This window comes from Artibeus jamaicensis, unplaced genomic scaffold (assembly GCF_021234435.1).
Source record: "Artibeus jamaicensis isolate MK-2021 breed Jamaican fruit bat unplaced genomic scaffold, CSHL_Jam_final scaffold_833, whole genome shotgun sequence".
In the NCBI taxonomy this organism is placed as follows: Eukaryota; Metazoa; Chordata; class Mammalia; order Chiroptera; family Phyllostomidae; genus Artibeus; species Artibeus jamaicensis.
The window spans coordinates 27,489,451-27,514,087 of NW_026522056.1; the positions used below are offsets into that span (position 1 = coordinate 27,489,451).

The 24,637-nt window shown below is 40.9% G+C and overlaps 1 protein-coding gene across 1 annotated transcript in view; it reads right to left on the reverse strand.

Annotated features, from left to right (window-relative positions):
* Nucleotides 1-24,637, reverse strand: part of WDR17 (WD repeat domain 17) — a 77,324-nt gene that overhangs the window by 41,696 nt on the left and 10,991 nt on the right. Inside the window, exons 2-5 of the mRNA XM_053659798.1 lie at nucleotides 11,933-12,061; nucleotides 10,396-10,579; nucleotides 4,539-4,769; nucleotides 858-1,109 (exon numbers count right to left, since the gene is read on the reverse strand). Coding sequence (XP_053515773.1) covers nucleotides 858-1,109; nucleotides 4,539-4,769; nucleotides 10,396-10,579; nucleotides 11,933-12,055 — 790 coding nt within the window. The 5' untranslated portion in view covers nucleotides 12,056-12,061. The remainder of the gene's footprint in view (nucleotides 1-857; nucleotides 1,110-4,538; nucleotides 4,770-10,395; nucleotides 10,580-11,932; nucleotides 12,062-24,637) is intronic.

The window sequence follows — 24,637 nt, forward strand, 5'->3', positions numbered from 1 at the left end:
TTTCTCTGACTGGCTTATTTCTCCAGGCGCATCCATGCTGTTGCAAAAGGTAGGACTTCCTTTTTTATGGCTGAGTAGTAGTCCATTGTGTAAATGTACCGCAGCTTGTTTAACCACTCATCTACTGATGGGCATGTGGACTGTTCCGAATCCTAGCTTTCAAAAATAATGCTGCAGAGGATTTCTTTTAAAATGCTAAGAGGATAAAGACGCTGTCTTTTATTTTACACTGAGCAAATAGGGGAAGTGTGGATACAGTAGCTGATGGGACTGTCACTTGAGATGTGTCTTTCTGAACCTTGGTAGATAGTGAAAGTAGAGTCATTCAATTTCTAATCACAATTTCAAATACCTGCATCTTCCCATCCCACATAATCTCCTGGCTTTGCTAAGTCTCTCTTGACTAGGAAACCATGAAGGCGTATCCGTTCAACCCATGGCAATACATTCCGGGTCTGCCTAGGCCTTACTGGTCGCTGGACTCAGAATCTCCAGAAAGGCTGATAGGGTCCTATGCACTAAACTGTTTTTCTAGTCAGTCCTCTCCCTCTCAGCCTGCCACCCTGAGATTAAACTGTCTCTGTCCTCTGTACACACACAAACACAAACATGTACACCTGTTGCTCATATACATTCCAATTTATGACCAGAAACCTGGACAGCGGGGCCTTAATTTCATTTTTATTTGTTGTCATGTTGAAAATACACAGTATAAATAAAAGTCAAGCAGGCATTTACTATAACACCATTTATACTGTTAATAAGTCTTACACAAAATCAACAAATAGAAGAGTGTCATTTTCCCGACTGAAGTAAACAACACACACATTTAACGCACTGGGGGAGGGGTCACGTACCTCCGGTTACAAACATTCCGGGGGCACTGGGGACCCAGGCCAAGCAGTGCACCGAGGCCGCTGAGCTGGGACAGCTGAACGTGGTGATGCAATAAAGCGATTCCGAGTCCACCAGCCGGATCCCGTAGTGCGCATGCGCCACCAGGAGGTAGTCGGCAGACAGCGGGTCCCATTCCAGGGCCGTGACTGGGTCCTCTTCATCCGGGCTCTCGAGGGACTCGGGCCTCAGCACATGTTTCTGGCTTTTATTGCCTTTTATTGACACATGAAGAACAAGGATTGTAAACAACCTTTTCAAAAAAAGATCAATAATTGAGACGCGACGAATTTTCTCCTGGCAGGTCGCTGAACTCTGGGAGTCCTGGGAATAGAACGCTGGCACTTCCCGCAGAACTGACACTTGACCTGTGACCGCCACCAATTAGAGCGTGGCTGCGCTGCTTTGCTTTGGCAGTCCCTAGTGTCTGCAAAGTTTGTCCTATTTGTTACTGAAAAGCTGTAAGAAAAAGACACGTAAATGGTGCACCTGATTTTGCCATCAGCTACAATGTCAGCGAGTTGCAACCGCGTAAGGAAAAGGCTTAGGCAGAGTGAGAAGATCGTGTTCCGATGAAAAGCACAGTGTGTGTAAGGACAGCCGGGGTCCAGCCCCCCCGAGTTCCACCACTGCCTAGCTTTGTGTTCCTGGACAAGAGGCTTAACCTCTGTGTGGGCGGCTTTTATTTTCACCACGGAGAACATAACAATACTTACCATGTGGAATTTTTAAAAGGATTAAGTGTTTGTGGCTTAAAGAGCTTATAAGAGTGAGGCCTGTTACAAACAGCATAGGGAGATCTACTTCCACTCCTTTCTCACTCCTCACGCCATTTGTCATGATCAGGATTCACTGCTGACGACCAATGTGAAGGAGGCAGCCAGCAAAACAGGGAGATGGAACCAGGGGGATTAAATGAAGCACAGTGCCCTCAAACAGTCTCTGCTCCTTCCCAGTGGAACACACAGCCAGCAAAGTGGGGGGGGGGGAGTGCTTCTGCCCATGCGCCACAGGGGGCTCCACTGAGCAGGTCCTCTCATTCTCAAAACAAAGGCAGTGGAACAGCCACTTAACAGACAGGATCGATTTCTGCGAAGCGCACTGTGAACTGTAAAAGAAGTGTTTCCTTAACAAAGTAACACCAGCGAAGGACGCCACAGCTCTGCCTGCAACCACATCCGTACCCGCTGTTTTCGCCCTGTCGGAGTGTAACACTGGACAGAACGGATTTCCTTGAGGCTATAAAATATTGCGAAGTGAATTGAAAACCTTATAGCTTTCTGCCTTGACATTGAATTCATCAGAATATAATACTGAAATGTACTGTTGACTTTAAATCAGTAGTATTTTGTTTAGAATGCGTGTATATGAATCACAGAAAGCGCATGAGAGGTTTCTTTTCTTTGGATTTGTCACATTTTCACAATGACCATCATGGAAAGTGAGTTTGCTTCTTCTTTCCCAAAACAAACGTCTTCTAAATTGCTATTTGATATAGCAAACAGTGATGAAGATTAATATAGCAGATCATTACAAGGGAAAAAGAGGCAGAAAAATGGTTTAACTTCAGCTGCATTAGCTCCCTCTTAAGTCATTTTTAGGCATTTGCATGTGCCCGTTCATATCTACGATTTATTAAAAATATTCCAGCATGTAAAAAATAACAGCAGCAACAGAACACATGGTAAGATTTGCAATGCAAACGTTGTAATATGGAAATCACGTTGCTTCAAAGCCCCATGCTTATAGCCAAAATGGTAACGAGTTATAGCCACTGTTTTCTGTTCTACGCAGTATCCACATTTTTATGATGAAAGACAGAAAATGAATCTATAAAATGTAAAGTCAGTCATTAGAATAACAACTGATAATATTTTTACATATATATGTTACTTCTTTTGCTCTCATTTATATTGTTTCATTTTCAAACGCCAGGCACCTTGTGCAGTCAGGTAAGGATGAAAGCACATAAGTCACAAGAAGATGAGGTGCACAGTTTCTGTGTGTGAAACAAAAATGGGGCAAGGAGACACAGGGGCTGAGACGCAAAATAATGAGGGTGCCGTGTAACCCAAAGAGCTGTTGAGCTTTTGAATCTGAGATGCAGGGGCGAGGAGGAAAGGAACCGGAAAGGGTGCACAATGGGGAAAAGGAAACAAAATGACAAAGGAAAACAAGTGTTTGGAAGCAGCATGCCTTTTCCCACAACCCGGACCAGAAACCCACGCCTCCTACGTGTTTTCAAAAGGGGACACAGTGTTAGATAGAGCCAGTGTCACCGACAACACTTCTAAGACAAAACGATGCAAATTTGGTTAAGTGCACACCCCAGGGGTAATAACAAAGTCCACTCACTTAAATTTTTCTATGGCAAAGTTTAAAAAAAAATTGCTGATGATCTGGCTTTATGTAAGGATTTAAGCTGAAGTAGTTAAAGCAGTAGTTTTCAACATCTGTGGCCTTGGAACCCTCTCTTCACATGAGATCCAGCACACAACACAGAATAAAGTGGCACTTTTCAGACTGACCGGGAGCAGCAGGTGTAAAGCCAGCCGGGTCACCCACCAGGCCTCCCTACCCCGCCCCAACACTCATACCAATACAAACACATATTAACAAGCTCACGGTTTAAAAGTCACTGCTTTAACATTATGGGTGAACTGCCTAATGGTGGCAGTCCTCTGGGTGTAGTTTTTCTTCTTCCAAAAGAGATAAAAGTGGACAGCAGACAGCTTGAGGTCATGGCTACCGGCAAGGACCCGGAGGACAGAAACTCTTCCTTGTTACAAAGAGTCTGAACCACGGTGGGGCCAGCCAGTCACTGATGAAGTGGGGGTGAGCGCTCCTCGGAGAAAGTAAAAAAACCTAACATTGCCAGTAATCATGGCAACACCCCAAAGCTCCCAACACACACAGGGTGTCTCGTCAGAATCTAAGAGTGGCCTTGTCTCTGTGGCCCATGAGCACTGGTGTACGCCAAAGGAAAATGCACAGCCAGACACTGCCTTTCCTAAGGGTTCGCACCTGAAGTCTTAAAAGCTCTGTGCGGTAAAGGAGACGGAGAAGTCTGTTCTTGTGGGTTGAATCATGTCCCCCCCCCCCCCCCCGCAAAACGCTGGGGTCCTAACACTTAGTATCTGTCTTAGTAACTGTTTAATTTCTCAGACCCCTTATTGTTCAGCCAGATTAATGAACTAATGGGACAAAAGAGCTATTTTTCCTTTCTGGGCCCAGATCAAAGGCTTTGCTCGGGTCTGTGGCATCCGAGTAGTGTTTGACACGCGAGTGGGAAAATATTTTGGGTGGTAAGACATCACATATTCCAGCTCTACACCCTTACTCATTCAGGCCATTTTCTTAGTAAGTGTGCAGAAATAAAGAATTGACTTAAAAAAGTAAAAATATGGGACAAATGACTGGGGTTAAATCAAAGTAAACTGTACAGCTGAGTTAGATGTATTACATTCTCTTTTAAATAGATTTACTTCAAACGATTATTTGGAATCAGTGCAATGCTGGATGATGTCTGCACGGCTATGATTTTAAAATTAAAATCCTGTTACCATTGGCTTTACACTGCGGAAATAATAAATTACACATGCAGAGAAAAATACAAGTTGACCTCTGGCTAATTCCATTCTTACCTGGTTGTAAAATCGATAGACTCCCATCCATATGACCAAATACGACCTTGCCCTTTTTCTGGGTGTGCCATCGGAACAGGGAGATGTCAGACAGGAAGCTGTGTGCCTCCCTGTGCACGGTGACTCCGCTCTCGGGCCCTGAGACGGCCCAGACGAACATTGGGCCCCTGCGGGAACTGAAGGCCACAGCATCGCCCGAGTTCCAGCACCAGCTCAGACAGGCAGGCGTCCCTGGAACCGATGCAATATGGAGACATGATACAGAGACGCGGCAGGAGGCTGCCCCATTAAATTACATTTGCACCATGAATTTCTAAAGAAAAATTATGTTCCTTATTAAAAAATACTACCTTCTTACTTGGGAATTGCATTTTATTTTATTTTTTTAAATATATTTTATTGATTATACTACTACAGTGGTCCCATTTCCCCACCTTTATTCCCCTTTGCCCTGCACACCCCTCCCACCCCCATTCCCCCCTTTAGTTCATGTCCATGGATCTTACATATAAGTTCTTCGGCTTCTACATTTCCTATACTATTCTTAACTCCCCCTATTTTCTACCTACCATCTATGCTACTCACTCTCTGTACCTTTTCCCTTCTCTCCCCTCCCACTCCCACTCCCCCACTGATAACCCTCCATGTGATCTCCATTTCTGTGATTCTGTTCCTGTTCTAGTTGTTTGCTTAGTTTGTTTGTTTAGATTCTATTGTTAATAGCTGTGAGTTTGTTTTACTGGGCATAGTTTTGATCTTCTTTTTCTTAGATAAGTCCCTTTCACATTTCATAGAATAAGGGCTGGGTGATAATAAGGTCCTTTAACTTGACTGTATCTGGGAAGCACTTTATCTGCCCTTCCATTCTAAATAATAGCTTTGATGGATAGAGTCATCTTGGACATAGGTCCTTGCCTTTCATGACTTGGAATACTTCTTTACAGCCCCTTTTTACCTACAAGATTTCTTTTGAGAAATCAGCTGAGAGTACAGTGGGAACTCCTTTGTAAGTAACTGTCTCCTTTCCTCTGGCTGCCTTTAAGATTCTCTGCTTATCTTTATTCTTAGCTAATGTAATTGTGATGTGCCTCGGTGCATTTCTCCTTGGGTCCAACTTCTTTGGGACTCTCTGAGCTTCCTGGACTTCTAGAAGTCTATTTCCTTTGCCAGGTTAGGGAAGTTATCTTTCATTATTTTTTCAGAGAAGTTTTCAATTTCTTCCTCTTCTCCTTCTGGACTCCTATGATTTGGATGTTGAAACATATAAAGATGTCCTGCAGGTTCCTAAGCCTGTCCTCATTTTTTTGAATTCTTGTTTCTTCATTAAGTTTTGGTTGAGTGTTTCTTTCTTCCTTCTGGTCCAAACTGTTGATCTGAGTCCTGGTTTCCTTCCCATCACTGTTGGTTCCCTGTACCTTTTCCTTTATTTCACTTTGCATAGCCTTCACTATTTCCTTTATTTTGTGACCATATTCAACCAATCCTGTGAGCATCCTGATTACCAGTGTTTTGAACTGTATGGCATATGATAGGTTCACTATTTCTTCATCGCTTAGTTGTATTTTTTTCTGGAACTTTGATATCTTCTTTCATTTGGGCCATATTTTTTTTTGTCTTGGTGCACCTATTACATAGTAAGGAGGAGAGCCTATGTATTCACATGGGCAGGGCAACCCACGTGGTTTCATTGTGACGCTGTACGTGGGGGAGGGGTCAGAGAGCGAACGGTGCTGCTTGCTCAGCTTTCCACCATCTTTCAGTCACTTCCCCCACTACCCACAAGCAAATGGGGCCCTTCTGGTGCTGATTCCCAGGTGGGTGGGCTTGTGTATGTTCTAGGACCTTGTGGGTCTCTTCAACAAACTCTCCTGTGAGGCTGGGAGTTTCTCCTGCCGCCTCAACCCCCACAGGTGTTTTCAGTTAGAGGTTTGAGACTCTATTTCCCTGCCTGGAACCCTGGGTTGCATGGTCTGTCTTGCCCCCTAGTTGTTCTTCCTGGTTTATCCAAACACGAATGTGAGACTGCCTGGTCCACCAGCCAGCACTTTGCCTGGTCTACCAGCTACCACCTTGCCGTGAGTCCTCTCCACCTGGCTGCCTATCCCCACCCCTCCTCCCAGTCCAGGTGAGTGTTTCTTCTTTAACTCTGTGGTTGTCAGACTTCCATATAGTTCGATTTTCTGTTAGTTTGGCTGTTTTTTTGTTTTTAAATTTGTTGTTGTCCTTCTTTTGTTTGTACGAGGACACACAGTGTGTCTACCTTGGAAACTGGATTTTAAAAATTATCTCTAGGATCACTAGGAACATATGCAGGGTATTTCCATGATGAAGGGAACAGCACTAATGTGATTGTATAGGGCTTCATGTACTCAAAGGAATTTGCAGAGATTTTTCCCCCCCAAAACTGTATGCTCCCTAAAGCAATTGATTCTTGCTGGGTTTTTGTGTATACAATCTGCTCTAAGCATTACAGGTAGAGAAGTTAGCAAGGGATTCAAGACCCTGCTTGAAATGGTCTTATATTAAAAAATGGGGAGATATAGTAGCATTGTACAAAGTAAAATGCTACTATAAGGATTTAATAAAAATAAAATTAATGCTATACTCCATGTCTTACTGGGAGTTTAGATTCAAATCTTAGCTTTCCCTGGGATGAACTGGGCAAGTCACTTTACCTTTCTAAACCTGTTTCCTTATTCGTAAAACAGACACAACTAAAATTAAGAGAGGCAATACATTATTTTATGTAAAAGTCTCTTTTAAACCATGAGACAAAATACAGAAGTGTAAATCTCCCCATCGTTATTTTAACCAAATAGCTCCTAAAGGAAGTAAGTGTTCTGGTAAATCGATGTCCCCAGGACAGAGGCTGTGTCCCTTCCAGCACAGGTTCACTGTCGACTGCATCAGATCATTGAATGGAAGGTGCATGTCGGGTAACACCCAACTAGGGCCCAGGCATGTGGTCTGAACGAGGTTCTCCAAAAGAATCCACGTGGGGAAGGGTTGGTGAACCCCTGGGCCACTGTCCAGGGAGGTAAATGGCGTCTGAGTTATACTTTGAAGGAGCAGTAGAGTTTAAACATATGAGATGAGCACTATTTCCCCAGGGACAGAGAATGCTATAAACAAAGACACAGAGTCTAAACTGTTTATGACAGTAGGATCACTTTGTGTCTATAGACAGAAGTAGAATTTGCCCCATAAGGGATCAGACACTCTACGCATAACACCACCATAGTACACTTGAAGACGCCACCAGGATGCTGGCTCTCCAAACGCATATTTCAAGAAAGGCAGCAAGGGGAAGCAGGGACCATATTGCTACAATAGAACGCATGACTATCGTGGTGTAGTTCTGTAAGCACTTCTAAGGGCTCTGTAAATATTAACTCACTTAATTCTCCGAGCAAGATTCAGAGATAAACAGGACATACAACTATGCGATATTATTCAGTTTTGTTTTCCATAAGGATACTGGGACATTTTTCAAGTTGGCGACAATTTTAATATTTTTACATTTAAACAAAGTAATACTCATTTCCTTCAAATTAATTTTTTGATTATTGGGAAGAAATAGTGACTAAGTAAAAAAACAACAGTTTCATGTTCAACTGCTTGATGTGAAAGTTCTGATACTGATACAACATGGATTGATATGCAAACTTCTACTTTGCTTACTGAATTCCAGAAAGAAATAAACAAAGTTTAAGATATTTCAAGGGGATTATTTAAAATGAAAATGACCAAAAATGTTCACAATATCTTTTTGCAAAGAAAACATCAAAGTTTTCAATCTTCAAATTAAGGAGATATTTAGAAATAGCATGAGGGACTTATTGATAAGTCTGAAAACTTCAGAGAAAGGAAAGATAGGTGAGCCTGATTAAATTCATTACCCAAATTTTTTAATCATCCTACACATGTTAATGAAGAGTCTTATTTATTCATATAGTCAGTGGCACAGGAAGCTCCGTATGGTACACACACAGGTGAATGGATGTGATGCGTGTGGCATCGGATGCTGAAGCAGCGGATAAACCAGGTGCTGATGCAATAGTGTGCTGCCTAATCTGTACTGCAGCGTAACATGGAGATAACGTGTCGTTCCGCGCTTACAGTATAATGCAGACTTGCAGGACAGCTTTAGGAGAATGATTCCATTGCACCACATTCTTAGTTTATGTCATACAAAATAGGGAAGGAATGTTAAGGAGTATTTATTGTGTTACTTAAAATTAATTTCACACAAAGCTAGATTTAAAAGATTGGGAAAATACACTATTTGTTAATATAAAGAACACTGGAAAACCTTGTAGGATTTGTGGTTGGTGGGGAAACACGTAGCACCAGAAAAACCTGAGGCTTATCAGTTGCTCGTATACATCAACTTATACCGAAAGTAATTTGGCTTTTTCTTATTGATGTATTGAAAACCTTAAGGAAAACTGTTACAGTAATGGAAGCTCACTGAATAAATAGTTGAATTTTAAAAATATTTTGCTCACCGATTATAGTCAATTACTAACACTGAAGTTCACTGGTTGCTGCAGGTAAAAATAAGTAGCATATATGAAACTGGGAATAAGGTTTATATTTTTCCTGTTAAAAATTAACCTTGTTTGGGAAATATTTTTAAGATAAAACTCACATAACAAAATTGGTATATTTTCCCAGTGATTTCAAAATACCTAATGACCTAAATTTGAAAAGACAAGAAAAGAGCAATAAACTAAATATATTGAACATATCCAAAGGTTCCAAAATGTATGATTATTATTTTGGAAGCAAGATTTAAATAGCATTGCCTATGGATTGTCAACATTGTTACTACACACTGGAAAGAATACTACGTAATTTTTTTAAATAGTGAGATTATCGATTCTTAATTTTCTACCTCAAAGTTATAATCAGTATCTTTGATTCAGCAAGAAGCTGAATATGGGAAAGATACCCAGCAGTAGCTTTCAAAACCATAACCAATAGTTGAGCTACACAAAGTGCTCAAAAAGAGATAAGATTATTGTGCTATTTAATGCAGAATAATGATTGCTGAACGTCATCATTATTACAGGGCATGATTCTAGGTAGAAGGAATGTAGAGATAATTATCCAACCCACTGAGACACACTGTGTGAACTAGACCTTTCCACTTGGACCTAATTAAAGGTAAAGGAGAGAAACCAGTTCAGCAGGACACTAAAGCTACATACCATACTGACCTTGCATGTTTCATATTGGAATAGAGTGATAAATAGGCAAGGACAATAGTCTCATTAAGCAAATCTTATATAACGGTTATGGGTTCAAACCCCGGTCAGGGCACATACAAGAAACAACCAATGAATTCATAAATAATTATAACCACAAAGCACTGTCCTTCGGTCTGTCTCTCTCAAGTCAATAAAAAATTTTTTAAAGAAAATCTTATCTAATTATTATTTTTATTTTTACAGGGTGAGACAAAAGTAGGTTTACAGTTGTGAGTACTAGAAACAGTTTATTTTTGTATTATTATTTATTAATTATTGTACTATTTTTCAATCTGAACAACTATAAGCCTACTTTTGCCCCACCCTGTATTCTTAAACTTTTTGTGTTATATTTAAACACTAACAAAACTATTTAGTATTTACTATGTTGTTAACTGATCAGTGAACTACGAATAATATGACATTTTGTTTGATTTTTGCTCATGTACACACACAGTGAGTTATGGTGGGAACTGTATTTTTTACATAGATTACTCCTAGGGAGTCTGACTACTTTAAAACCTGAGCTCATTGAAATAAAGTATTTTGTTTATTGAAATAAAAAACATTTCATTCAATAACATAAACCCCAGTTACAAATGTACCTTTTGTATTGTTGAGTTTGGCAATGACTTTTTGATCTGCGACATTCCAAACGATCACTAAATTATCAGCGCTGGCACTGGCAAACAGGTCAGGGTGATGTGGGCACCACGAGATGGCCGTGATGGTTTTTTTGTGTTCAGACATAATTGAGTGAAGTTTAAATTCATTATAACGATGATCCAGCTAAAAAAGAAACATAAGTAAAACACTTCAGTGCTTCTTCTTAGACCCCACATTCACCATCAATCAGCTTTTTAGAAGTTTCCTGCATGGAAATGAGCATACCTGTAACAAAATGTGAATATATTTCAAGCCTTGGTCTACTTTCAGGCATAATATTCAATTGACTGGGAAAAAAACTTTCTGAAAAAATGGAAGAGAATTGAGATTAAACATACCAATTCAATGGGAAGAGGCTCTGATGCTTGAGCTGAGATCTGAAAACACTCTCCTGACGGGCAGTGTGGGCAAACAGCAAAACTACTGTAAGCAAAGGCAAGCTACAAAAGAGTCTGAGACGTCTGGGGAAATGCAGTTATCTTGGTATGTCTGGAGCTCAAGGTGAGAGGGAGCCAGCGACGGGGTGATTGCAAAAGAATGTCGTTCTGTGAAATTGGGGTGCTAGTATTAGGGAAGCAGGAGCAACTGAGAATTTGAAATTTTAGATTTGCATTACAGATGTTCGATTAGGTTCAGGTATAGTTTAGAGGGAGTCAAAGTAGAGGCAAAGAGAACATTAAGAGACATTGTAATAGTTGAGGTAAGAAGGATATAAGGAAGATAAGAAAAGATGCGAAATATTAGAGTCACTCTTGGTTACCTGGGTGTAGGATGTGAGTGGAGAGGAATCAAAGGTGACCCTCAGATCTGTGGTTTAGATGGTTGGTTCGCTGGTGACACAGAATTACTGCCCGGGGGAATAAGGGGAAGACTAGACTTGGATTTAAGACGTGAATGGCACCTCTAGGTGGGGAATTTTAGAAGGCCATTGGCTCCATAGATTGGGAGAACGTAACAGACGGGACAGAGCTAAGACAGGGGAAAAAAGTAGTTATAACGGCCTTTATCTCAAGAATTTCTCAGCATCTACTATACATGCGCTATTTTTAATATAGTGATCTCTAAGACTGCCCACATTCCTCATGACAGACAACTTTCTCATATCAAATGTAGTTACTGAACACCATGTGAAATCAATGAACAAATGAATTCCATTTATTTATATGGGAACACGGTTCAGAAGAATTAAATACTACTTGCTCATCATTCATAAATGGGATCTTTTAATTCTTGAAGAAAATCTTTTTGATGAAACAGCACATAAAGTATTAAGAAAACAATTAAGATTTGGCTAATAATTTATTCCTATGACACAAGCATTCTCTAAAAGCTTGACTTGTAAAACTAATATAGTAACATAAATAGTAAAATATAAAATAGGTATCAATAAAACTACAGCATTAAACTTTCCATGTGACAAGGATTTAAAAATAATTATTAATTAAACATGCACGATCCCCAGTGCAATGAAATTACCTGATAAATATAGATGGCCAGGGTCGCGCAGTAGGCAAACCTGTCCCCGCTGGCAGCGCACACGTCCTTGTTCCAGGGCTGACACCCCGCGGCCAGCAGCCCCACCTGCCTCACCCGGGACATGTTTACCTTGGGAAACAAAGGGGGAGGAACATCAGCCATTTACGTCACGCGATGAACTCCCTCTTCATTGTTTTACATCTGTCATCTTCAATTCTCATCTTTATGTCCTAAAAAATTATCCTATTACTATCATTAATCTCAAGGTATACTTAGGTACACTTCAAAGAATGGGAGTTTAAATCTGGAAATGTCTATAGACATACGGGCAGGCAATTTAAATTAGGGAAGCAAGGGACGGTGAACCCGGGAGATGTAGTTCACGCTGAGAGCTCCCCTTGCTCTGAGTCCGTTCTGTCTGAGACGAACAGAACCACACCCCTGTTCTTTGACTAGTGTTTGCATGGTGTATCTCTCTCCATCTCTTAACTTTTTTTTAGGGGGGGGCAAACATTTTTTATTTTTTATTGAATTTATTGGAGTGGCTGTGGTTAACAAAATTATATTGGTTTTAGATATATAATTGTATAACACATCACCTGCACACTGTATTGTGTGTTTGCCACCCCAAGTCCAGTCTCCTTCCATCATCATTTACCCCCCTTCACCCTCTTCTATAATCACCACACTATTATCTGAGGGTCTTTTTGTTTTGCTTGGTTTTATTTTAGTTTAATCCCTCCACTCTTCCCTATATGTCTTTGTATTTCATGTGTTTCTTGTAAATAAGATATAGTTGAGTCTTGTTTTTTGATTCACTCTGACAATTTCTGTCTTCATAGGGTGCATTTACACCATTGGCTTTCAGGGTCATTACTGATATACTTAGATTACACATCTACCATGTTTTTACTATTTCACTTCGGTGCCCTGGTCTTCATTCCTGTTCTCGCCTTCCCCACTTTTTCTTCCTTTTGTGGTTTCAATGGAGCACTTTACATGTTTCATTTTTTCTTTAGCATCTCAATGATACCCCATTTAAAAATATTTTAGTGGTTGTCCTAGAATTTGCTATATACACTTGCAACTAATCCAAGTCTATTTTCGAATGACAGTATCCCCCATCTCAAGTATTGTCAGTAACTTATAATGACAAACATCCCTAATTCCTCCTTCCCATTCCTGCACCATTGCTGCCATTCAGTTCAGTTATACATAAGCATACAGAGCATATATATACATATATATATGTATATATATATATACACACATATATATATACATATGTGTGTGTGTCTGGGTGTGTGTGTGTACACATAAGCATACATACTCAACATACTGTTATTTTAATTTGGAAAGAAACTGTTATTTGTTACATCAGTTAAGATCAAGAACAAAAATTTTAATTTTACCATCACTTATTAATTCTCTGATACTCTTCCTTTGTTTATGTGGATCTGAGTTTCTGGCCTGTATCTTTTTCCTCACTCTGGAGAACTTACAACATTTCTTGAAAGACAGGTCTACTGGCAAGAATTTGTTGAATTTTTTGTTTGTGTGAGAAAGCCTGCATTTCCCCTTCACTTTCTAGGGATAATTTAGCAGGATACAAATAGTCCTTGGTTGGTGTTTTATTTCTCTCAACACTTCAAATATTTCATTCCACTCTCTTCTTGTTTACGTGGTTTCTGAGAAGTCAAATGTAATTCTTATCCTTTCTATTCTATATGTAGAGTGTTTATTTCCTTTGGCTTCTGTCAAGAGTTTCTCCTCATCTTTGATTTTCTGCAGTTTAAATATAATTTGCCTAGGTGGGGTTTCTTTGGTGTTTACCCGGCTTGGTGTTCTCTGAGCTTCCCGGATTGGTTGTTTGGTGTCTGACATTGTTGGGGGGAAATTCTAATCATTGTTGTTTCAATTATTGCTTCTGTTTTTTTGTCTTTTCTTCTTCTTCTGTTATTTCTATTATGTGTGTGCTATACATTTGTAGATGTACCACAGTTCTCGGATGTTCTGTTATTTTGTTTTTCTCTTTTTTTCCTTTTCTTTGTTTTGGAAGTTTTTCTGTTGTCACTTTCTCAGGCTCAGAGAGCCTTTCCTCGGCCAGGCCCAGACTAGGAACCACCTCACTAAAGGCATTCTTCATTTCTGTTACAGTGTTTCTGGTCGTTCATTTTTTTTCTTTTATTCTTTCTTAGAATTTCCATCTCTCTGCTTATATCATCCATCTGTTCTTGCATATTGTCTGTTAATCCTAGTTCTTAATGCATAATTCCAACATTCCTGCCATATGTCACTGTGGTTCTGAGGCTTGCCTCATCTCTTTAAACTGTGGCATGTGCCTTTTAGTGACTTTGTGCCTTGTGACTTTGTGTTGAAAGGGGAACATGTACCGGGTGGTGGTGAGGCATGGGAAGAGGGCACATGATCTTCGTCCTCTGCTTAGTTCTCTGACCTTCGGTGAGCCTTTGCCTGTGGAACGTGAACCTCACCAATGATTCTAGAAGGCTCCTCCCTTAGTTGGCTCGAAGGGGCTGCAGTTTGGTGTGGCCCTTCACCCAGAGAAATTAGGCTCTGCTATAACCCCACCAGGTTAAGTTCTCCCCAGGGCAGCCTCGTTAAGGAGAAGAGAAGGCTCTGGGACATTTCAAAGCGGTTCCTTTTCCCCCTTCCCTCACCAGAGCATTAAGGGGTTTTCTCTGATATTCATGTGAGGACCCTAGAGGTCCTAGAGGTAAGACTCACAGAAGCAGGACAGCCTCCCTGGAGTCTTCACCTCTCCAAACACTGCCCTCTGCACTGGTGCCCACCAAGGCCCCTGGAGGTGCTTTCCACTCCAGCATGTCCCGATTCTCTGTGTCTGCCTCTCTGCTTTGGGGGCAGCAGTTTGTCCTGTGACCTCATGTCTGTCATGGATCTAAGGTCAGTTCATTAAGCTTTTCATTGTTTTAGGCCAGAGGGAAGACTCCTAAGCTCCGAACATGCCAGAAGTCATACTACTGATTTTTATTTATTAAAAACCAGTAAGTTATTTTGAAATCCATGTCAATAATTTCTACTTTAACTATCAGTGTATTTTGATTTCCTACTTTTTATTTTTCATATTTAGATACCATAAACATTACAATTTTATCATATCATTTGCTATGCCCTTGCTCTTCACCAGCTCTAATAGATCTTTTTATAAAATATATTTTATTGATTATACTATTACAGTGGTCCCATTTCCCCCTCTTTATTCCCCTCTGCCTTACACACCCCTCCCACCCACATTCCCCCCCCCCCCTTTAGTTCATGTCCATGGATCTTACATATAAGTTCTTTGGCTTCTACATTTCCTATACCATTCTTAACCTCCCCCTGTCTATTTTCTACCTACCATTTATGCTACTCACTCTCTGTACCTTTTCCCCTCTCTCCTCCTCCCACTCCCCCACTGATAACCCTCCATGTGATCTCCATTTCTGTGATTCTGTTCCTGTTCTAGTTGTTTGCTTAGTTTGTGTTTGTTTTTGTTTTGTTTGTTTAGATTCAGTTGTTAATAGCTGTGAGTTTGTTTTACTGGGCATAGTTTTGATCTTCTTTTTCTTAGATAAGTCCCTTTAACATTATATATAATAAGGACTTGGTGATGATGAACTCCTTTAACTTGACCTCATCTGAGGGGCACTTTATGTGCCCTTCCATTCTAAATGATAGCTTTGATGGATAGAGTAATCTTGGATTTAGGTCCTTGCCTTTCATGACTTGGAATACTTCTTTCCAGCCCCTTCTTGCCTACAAGGTTTCTTTGGAGAAATCAGCTGAGAGTCTAATGGGAGCTCCTTTTTACTCCTTTTCTCTTGCTGCCTTTAAGATTCTTTCCTTATCTATTATCTTGGCTAATGTAATTATAATGTGCCTTGGTGTGTTCCTCCTTGGGCCCAACTTCTTTAGGACTCTCTGAGCTTCCTGGACTTCCTAAAGTCTATTTCCTTTGCCAGATTGGGCAAGTTCTCCTTTATTATTTTTTCAGAGAAGTTTTCAACTTCTTACTCCTCCTCTTCTCCTTCTGGCACCCCTATGATTTGAATATAAGAACATTTAAAGATGTCATGGAGGTTCCTAAGTCTTTCCTCATTTTTTTAAATTCTTGTTTTGTCGTTCTGTTCTGGTTGAATGTTTCTTTCTTCCTTCTGGTCCAAACTGTTGATCTGAGTCCTGGTTTCCTTCCTGTCACTGTTGGTTCCCTGTACATTTTCCTTTATTTCACTTTGCATAGCCTTCACTGTTCCCTCTAGTTTTCAACCAGACTCAACCAATCCTGTGAGCATCCTGATGACCAGTGTTTTGAACTGCACATGTGATAGGTTAGATAGCTCTTCATCACTTAGTTGTATTTTTTCTGGAACTCTGATCTGTTCCTTCATTTGGGCCACATTTTTTGTCTCAATGCACCTGTTATGTAGTAAGGGGCGGGGCCTTATGTATTCACCAGGGCAGAGCAACCCATGTGGCTGCTTGTGGTGCTGTGTGTGAGGGAGGAGTCAGAGAGGGAACAGTGCCATTTGCTCTCTGCCATCTTTCAGTCACTTCCCCCACTACCCATAAGCAACTGGGGCCCTTCTTGTGCTGATTCCCAGGTGGATAGGTTTGTATATGTTCTAGGACCCTGCAGGTCTCTAATGGACCCTGCTGTGAGGCTGGGAGTTTCTTGCACTGCTGCCTCAACCCCACAGGTGACTTTAGTCAGAGGATTTGAGGCTTTATTTCCCCACTTGGAGCCCTGGGTTGCATGGTCTGTCTTGCTCCGCAGTTGCTCCTCCCGGTTTGTCTGCATGTGAATGTGGGACCACTCGGTCTGCCAGCCACTGCCTTTTGGTGAGTCCTCTCCTCCCAGCTGCCTGTCTCTGCCCCTCCCGCTGGTCTGGGTGTTTCTTCTTTAACTCCTTGGTTGTCAGACATCCATACAGTTCAATTTCTTGGCAGTTCTGATTGTTTTCTGTTTTTAAATTTGTTGTTGTCCTTCTTTTGGTTGTGTGAGAAGGCACAGTGTGCCTACCTACGCCTCCATCTTGGCCAGAAGTCCAGCTTTTATAAATCTTACATCCCACAACTTAAATTCAGAATTGAATAATTTGTCCATACAAGCCATCAAAATAATAAATAGGACAAAACAACATGGCACTTTGTTTTTTAAAAATCTAATATTTTGAAGAAATATCTTAAAATCATCTGTTATTAAATATATGAATACTACTGCATTTATAAATCTGCATTATTTAAACTGGCAGTATATGAAACTTAAGCGCATCATAAGATATGTGTATGTACATAATACTATGTAGCCTTTAGTAAGTGGTACCTAGAATTGCTGAGGAGATAAAGGGAAACATCCAGGAGCTTTTGTTATCCTTGTGGTCAGCATGAATTGTTGCACAGCTGATGCTTCTGCGTTACTGAAAGCAGAAGGTGTTCAGATGAGGTCCGATTCCAAATCTACCTTTGCAATTTAAATATTAATCCTATAAAATGTCACATATATATAGTTAGGTAGATTTTTAATTTAGGTGATTATAGAGTTCACATAAATGTTATATATCCTTTTTTATCTTTACAATTTGTTTCCTCATTTTTTCTGTGACTATCTTGAGAGTCTGTGTCCATTCCACAGACTTGTTGCTCCAGAATATAGCTTCTTTCCGGCCCAGAAAGAACACATGCACCTTAGAGAGGAAGCACCAGACAGTGCAGACCACTGAGCAACACAGGCAGACAGGGGCTCAGGGAGAAGGCCTGGCATCTGTCACCCCACATGCCACTGAGCATCAGCAGTCTTGCAAGACACAATTTTCATTTTTTTAGCCTACATACAATTTTTAGTTTCAATCACTCACACACACACACACACACACACACACTCATAATTATAGTGAAGATGCTTTGCACAGTAAGTCTACACAATATTTTTAAAAGCGATGAGTGTATTTTCATTAGATGTCTATAGTATGAGGGCTCGCTTTTGAAAATGTGAGAGTATTATATGAAATGATCATAATAAAATTTAGAACACATTATAATGCTGTAAAAAATAAAATTATAAAACTAAGCTAAAATCAAGTTGACAGTATGTGTCTCTGTGTGTGTAGAAATACAAATGCCATAAACACTAATTATATCAATGTATAAAGGCCAGCTGAGTGATCTGAAGATCAAACTCATGACCGCATGTGACTTTTCAGACACTGCATGTCCCAACTACAGTTTTCAACTCAAAAGTCCGTCTTATCTCTGCCTCTTTCTGTGAACATTTAACAAATCATCTACTAAAAAGTCCGCTATGCTGAAATACGACATAGAGGGTATATATGCACACACATGATCTGAGAAATAAATAATAAGCTGGATCTTTTGAGAAAATTAAAGTCACTATTCATGTGTCAAATTCCATTATTTAGAATGGAATCTTTCTTCCGCATCTAAGTCTGTATAAGAACTGGTCAAAAGCTGAGCCAGAAGGAGCCCCAACTCACGAAGCAAATATGATTTGAGGGTCAAACTATGTCTAGAACAGCTTGAGATAAATGTTTCAGAGCCAGGAATTAATTTATCAAGGCCAACGGTATTAATAAAGGGCAGACTGGAGTCACAGTGGAGCACAGGAGTGTGAATCCTCATAATTTCTATGAGCTTCCCCAAAATCAGTATAAAGAAACACATAACTTTAGTAAAAAAAGCAATTTTCTAGAATCAGTCACCCTGCCCCCTAAATTATATTGTCATCCCTGCCCCTCCCACCGAGGGAGTGCATGGGCTGCACTTGAAACAAAACTCCCTGTTTCGACATCAGAAATGCACTCAGTCCATTTACAGTGCACACACATGCAACACATAGGAGGCCGACACTGTAGTGTGTGTGCATGTGTGTCCAGTGGGACTGGAGTGCCACTGTTAAACCCAGAAGCTGACGTATTTCATCCTTTATGGGTAAGAATGGAGTTCAGGACAGAAAGCTACGCACTAATTCTCCACCTCTCCCTGCTGAGTACTTTAGGATGTGCAGCAGGACAGGAGTTTTCTCCAGAGTTAGAAATTGACAGGCTGCAGAGCTGTTTACCAGCGTGATTCACAGTGAAGGGAAAAACATCTGAAGAAGAGGCAAGAGGCTTCACACAGCTGAGAATTGACAACTGAACAACTATAGGCCTGGGTTGCAGGCCGGGCCCCAGGTGGGGGCGTGCAAGAGACACGCCGATGGGTGTTTCTCTTGCACATCGATGTTCCTGCCCCTCTCTTCCTCCCTCCCTTCCCCTTTCTCTATAAATAAATTTAAAAAATCTTTTTTAAAAAGTAGCTTTATTATTTCATTTAGAATGGAAGGGCAGATAAAGTGCTTCTCAGATAAGGTCAAGTTTAAGGAGTTCATCATCACCAAGCTCTTACTGTATGAAATGTTAAAGGTACTTACCTAAGAAAAAGAAGATAAAAAATATGAACAGTGAAATGACAGCAAACTCACAGTTATTAACAACCACACCTAAAACAAAAGCAAACTAAGAGGACAGCTAGATCAGGAGCAGAACCATAGAAATGGAGATCACATGGAGGGTTAGCAACAGGGGAGTGGGAGGAGGAGAAGGGGAGAGAAGATACAGAAAATAAGTAGCATAGATGGTAGGTGGAAAATAGACAGGGGGAGGGCAAGAATAGTATGGGAAATATAGAATCTAAAGAACTTGTGACACATGAAAATGAACTAAAGGGGGGGTTGGGGGGAGGGGTGTGCAGGGTGGAGGGGAATGAAGGGGGAAAATGGGACAACTGTAGTGGCATAATCAATAAAACATATTAAAAATAAATAATGAAAAAGTAGCTTTAAAAAAGAAATAGTTGAAACGAACTAGAGTACTGGGAAAATATCTTCAATGGACATGGTTAGAATGGAAACCTAAAGATAAAAGACAAACCCAGCACTGGGTATGTTCAGTAGCACACACCCTCCAACGACACGGAGAAAAGTGCGTGGAACTTCATACAGATCGTGGCTCCTCTGGTCCACTCATTAATGAAAAAGTCCACAAATCACATTTGTTTAAATAATTTAGAAACTGTCCATTAAAGAGGTAAAAATATTCAGGGAAATCATATATCATTCCAAACTAAATGCATTCTGATAAGGTGTATTTTTAAATAGTAGTTTTGTACTGTTGCAATAATAGGTCAGAATAGCTTTTCAAAATACTGTGCCAAAGTTGCCATAGTAACACTGCAAATCCTTTCGAAATATAATTAATTGCCTAGAAATTTATCACCTATAACATGGCACTCTTCTTCAGAAAAGTTTTAAATGTATTATTATACACACCTATTTCATTCAATGTTTTTCTTCATGTAAAATGACCTCATTGAAATTATTGCTATTATACACATTAATCTCATTAGGAATTACAGTTTATAAAGGCTGGAGCAAACATAGGTTTACAGTTGTTCATGTGGAAAATAATACAATAATTAAGAAATAATAATAGAAGAAGAAACTCTGTTTTGTGTAAACCTACTTTGCCCACCCTGTATTTAAAGCCTAAAACAATCTGAAAACACTACAAATTCATCTAAAATAGGCTAGAAGATGCCTTTTCTTCAATGTATAATTGTGATTAATTGTATGTACCATCTTCTTACCTCTGCTCTCAAATCTATCAAACAAGTATCTAATTTACACTCAGAATTTTGCAATGCAAAAATGTCCCCAGCATAAACAACAGAGTAATAAAACTGCATGAAAAATAAAACAAAAAAACGCACAAAAATTGTAATTACAACATAAATATAGCTTACTCTTCGTAGTCCTTCATACCAATCATCTTGCTCAAACCAGTGTGAAATGTAAGTCATCCAAGCCATAGCGTGTTTCTACTGCTCAGCACCTGAAGTAACAACAATGTGTTTCAACCAAGCAGCTCTACCCAACCTGCCTCGAGAAATGCTGTTCAGGACCAAAGGCCAGACTTGCACACGCATTTCAGCTGAGATAGTTTCATAATTTACAAATAACCATTCTCTGTAAAAATCATGTGAAACCAGAAAATAGAGGCCTATGTTCAACTAAGAAAACATAAATACAACAATCACTATTGTATGGCACCAGAGAATGCTATATCAAATAGTATATTTGGTTTCCGGTTTTCATTCCGAAAAACATCTTAGATTTAAGTTTTGCCAGAAGCAGGCAAATTTCTAGAAGTCACCACATTGGCAATAAGGAATCTGGGAAAAAACACAAGAAGCAGAAACTCAGCTTCATCTGCAACCTTAGGAGTTGGACATACAACTAGGAGAAAGCTTCTGGGGTAAAAACTGATCAATCCTATATTATTTGCTTCCAGCTCAGCTGATTATTAACCTTCATGCCTCCAGAAATTTATAGACAATACCTGACTGAATGGAGTGCTAATTCGTTCCACAGAGAATCCAAATCACATAAATTTGATTTCATTTTAGTTTTGCTCACTTCGAGGAGAATCTTCTAGCCATGCTAAACTAGAGATTTCTTGGTATACTGGGAGACTATTTGAACTTCAAAATATCCTCTCTAAAGTTTAGGTGCGTCACCCAACATGTAACAGGTTCTGAGTCTTTTCAAACTCATCAAAATCTTACATCTCAGTGAAGAAAAAAATGATGGAAGGAAAGGAAGGAAGACAGAGAACGGTGGAAGGCAAAAAAAGAAAAAAGAAAAAACAATTTGAGTACTTAGAATATTTCATTTTTCATGCTCCAAAGCAAGATAGCTGCTGTTCCGACACAGACACACTTATATGACATGTAAGTGTCATGGGAGCTCATTGAGACCAGCCTTACGGTTGCTCTAAAAAAATGTCTCAGATGGAACAGGGCACTGTTCCTCAGACTTCATTTCTTCTGGGAGTGTTTTCAGTAACACCTGCCTGCAGCCTGTCAGGGACAGTTCCCGGATTGGAGGAACCTCTCACTTAATTTGTTTTCATCTTGGTGACTGCACTGAATCTGGACCACACTTTCCGTCCTGCCCTTGGAGTGCCCACGGAACCCTTTGTCCCTAACTAAGTCCTGCTTTGCCTCACCCTCTGCATTTTCCCCCCACCCACTGGTGTCTCTCTTGCCCACTTCTCATCTTATGCTGAGCTACAATTCTGTGTGTGTCCTGCACCGAGGACCCCACCTGACCCTACATCTAGCAGCTGCCCCACACTTACTGCCTTGCCACCACCTCAGTGGTTCCAGTCTGGCTTCTAATACACCCGGCTGATGTCACCCACTCCAAGCTCCCACACTCCATACCCAACCACAAACCCACCTCTGAGCCCTCAGCCACTCACCAGGTAATCTCAGCGTGACCCTGTGTGAAGCCCATGGAGGGAGGTCACCCCCTCCCACCACTCCCAACACCCTGCACTTCCTCCTGCACCCCCCACTCCAGGGACTAGCATTATATCCAGGCAGGACCCCGAGGTACAAACACCAAGTCATCTTCGAGTCTTTTCTTACCTTCCCCTCCCTCTCCTCCTCCACCCAATCACCAGGTCTTATCAAACTACTTTTCAACATGTGTCTTGAAGAGGTCCTTCTCTCCACCCCAGTGCCACTGTCTTGCTGAAACCCCTTGACTCATGTGAACTAATAAGTTTCCTCACTCATCCCCCTTACCTGCACTACCATCCCTCAGCATGTTCTAGACTGTTGCGACTTGATGCCTTGAAGTGTCTAAATGCTTTTGCCTGAACTGTCCTTCCCCTTTTCCTTTTTCTGGGAATAACAAGCTCTTTCAAGACCCAACTTAAATATCCCTCTTCTTTGAAGCCTTTCTCAAATGCCCCAAACCCCTCATTGGTTTGCCTTTAAATTTGTATTTGTTTGCATTGGATAGTGATTATTTGTGTAATTGTAAGTGGCAAGTTCCCCAAGGCAAAAGGACCGTGCCTTAACCTGATTTGTACAGAAGATGCAAAGTATCTGTCGAGTGAACGGACACTTGGGTGTGAGAAGAGCCTGTCACCCAGGGTGGCTCACAGGGACTGAAGGCGCACAGCACCGAAACCTGGAAAGGAGGCAGATCCAAGCGACAGGTAATGGGCTCACCAACCAGGGAAGTTGGGCCCTTATTCACTTTCTTGGAGGGAAGTGGCTACCAAATCATTTAAGAAACCATTTTATTAAAAGGGTACACAAAAATATAAACTCGAATTGGTCAAATTACTTCATAATCACCCCAGACATCAAGTATGTGTTTGGTAAACCAGTGCAACTCCAACATAGTTAACATTAATTCCTGGTTTATAGGGCACACAGTAGGTCTTATGTCTTATTCCCTGATAATTTTCCATGAGCACATTACCATATTTGCCAGAATTAAGAAAAGCAAGACATTTCACATCATGGCATCTGTATCTTGCATAGAAAGACCCATTTTTTTATTGCACTGCAGGTATTTTGATGAGCTCAGAGTGAGTAGAATCTGGTTCATTTAGCATGAGAATGGCAGGCATTTTGCATTCTCACACCTGCTTCACTGGTTAGAACTGACTGGGGTGCAGAGCTGACACCCTGCGCTGACCTCAGGGGGGAAGCATGTCCTCATCCCTTAGCAGTAACTGAGACAGGAAGGGCAGAGTCACGGTGGCATCTATTCCACATCTTCCTCTGTGAAGATTAGTGACAGACAGAAATGACAATAATCAAAGGCTAAATGCCATCATGATAAAGAAATCAAGATAACAAAGGAAGATGTTTCCCGGCGTCAGAAAACTTACTGCAGGCAAACATGGCCCTGACCTTTTCTCCATCTCTCTGCATCTGAATGTTTGTCTTGACCTCATCGGGGACAGCCTGTTGCCTTGCACTTGCCTCACGACTTGTTTTGCCTTGTGGTACGTGGGCAGGAGTCAGTGTGCAAGCCCCAGCACGCAGCTGGCTTCCGCCCCCACCATCAGGCCTCTGCCGCCAGCATGACAGGACCACCCCACGGCTGCCTGTTTGGTGGGGGAAGGATGCCGGACATGACCGCAGAGTGGCCAGACCTCCAGCAAGGAGCAGAACCCCGCAGCTAAGCCAAACCCGCTAGGAAAACCCTAGCATCACACTTGTGAGCACAATACCTGCTTATGCTTATATTCTGTGGAGACTTGGAGTGGTTTGTAACAGATTTTTCTGTGACAATAGCTAACTGATGCATGGCTGCTCGTGATACTGGGAACCAGTGCTCCTGAGTCAGCATGACAGGCATGGAGGTCAGTTAATAGGATCAGGGATCTTCCTTTCCCTGCACCAGACTATCGGGGTTTAAGGACTGTAGGAGTTAAGCAAGATTTACAGGTTTATAGCATTATGACAATCTAGGTTCTAGAGCAGAAGGGTTATATGGAAGACAGGGTATTTTTAAATTAAATAAATGTAGCAAGAGATATTTATTTATAGAAAGAATGTGAGTTATCTTGTATTTTTTCAAACCTCTTAACAATTAATCACTGAAAAGTGTGTGAGTCTTTTCACCAAAGGAAAATGTCAGCACCTCTTATGTGAGCCATTCACTCAGGTTCAGTGTTTCTGTTCTGTTTTCCTTCACCCTCCTCAGAAGCGCTTTCCATTCTTTGTTAGGATGGTGAGAACTGGGCGATTTTAAGCGAATGAAGTAGGCCCCTGCTCTCATTCTGGGAAGCTGGTGGTATCTGCCAGTCAACAGCACCCTAC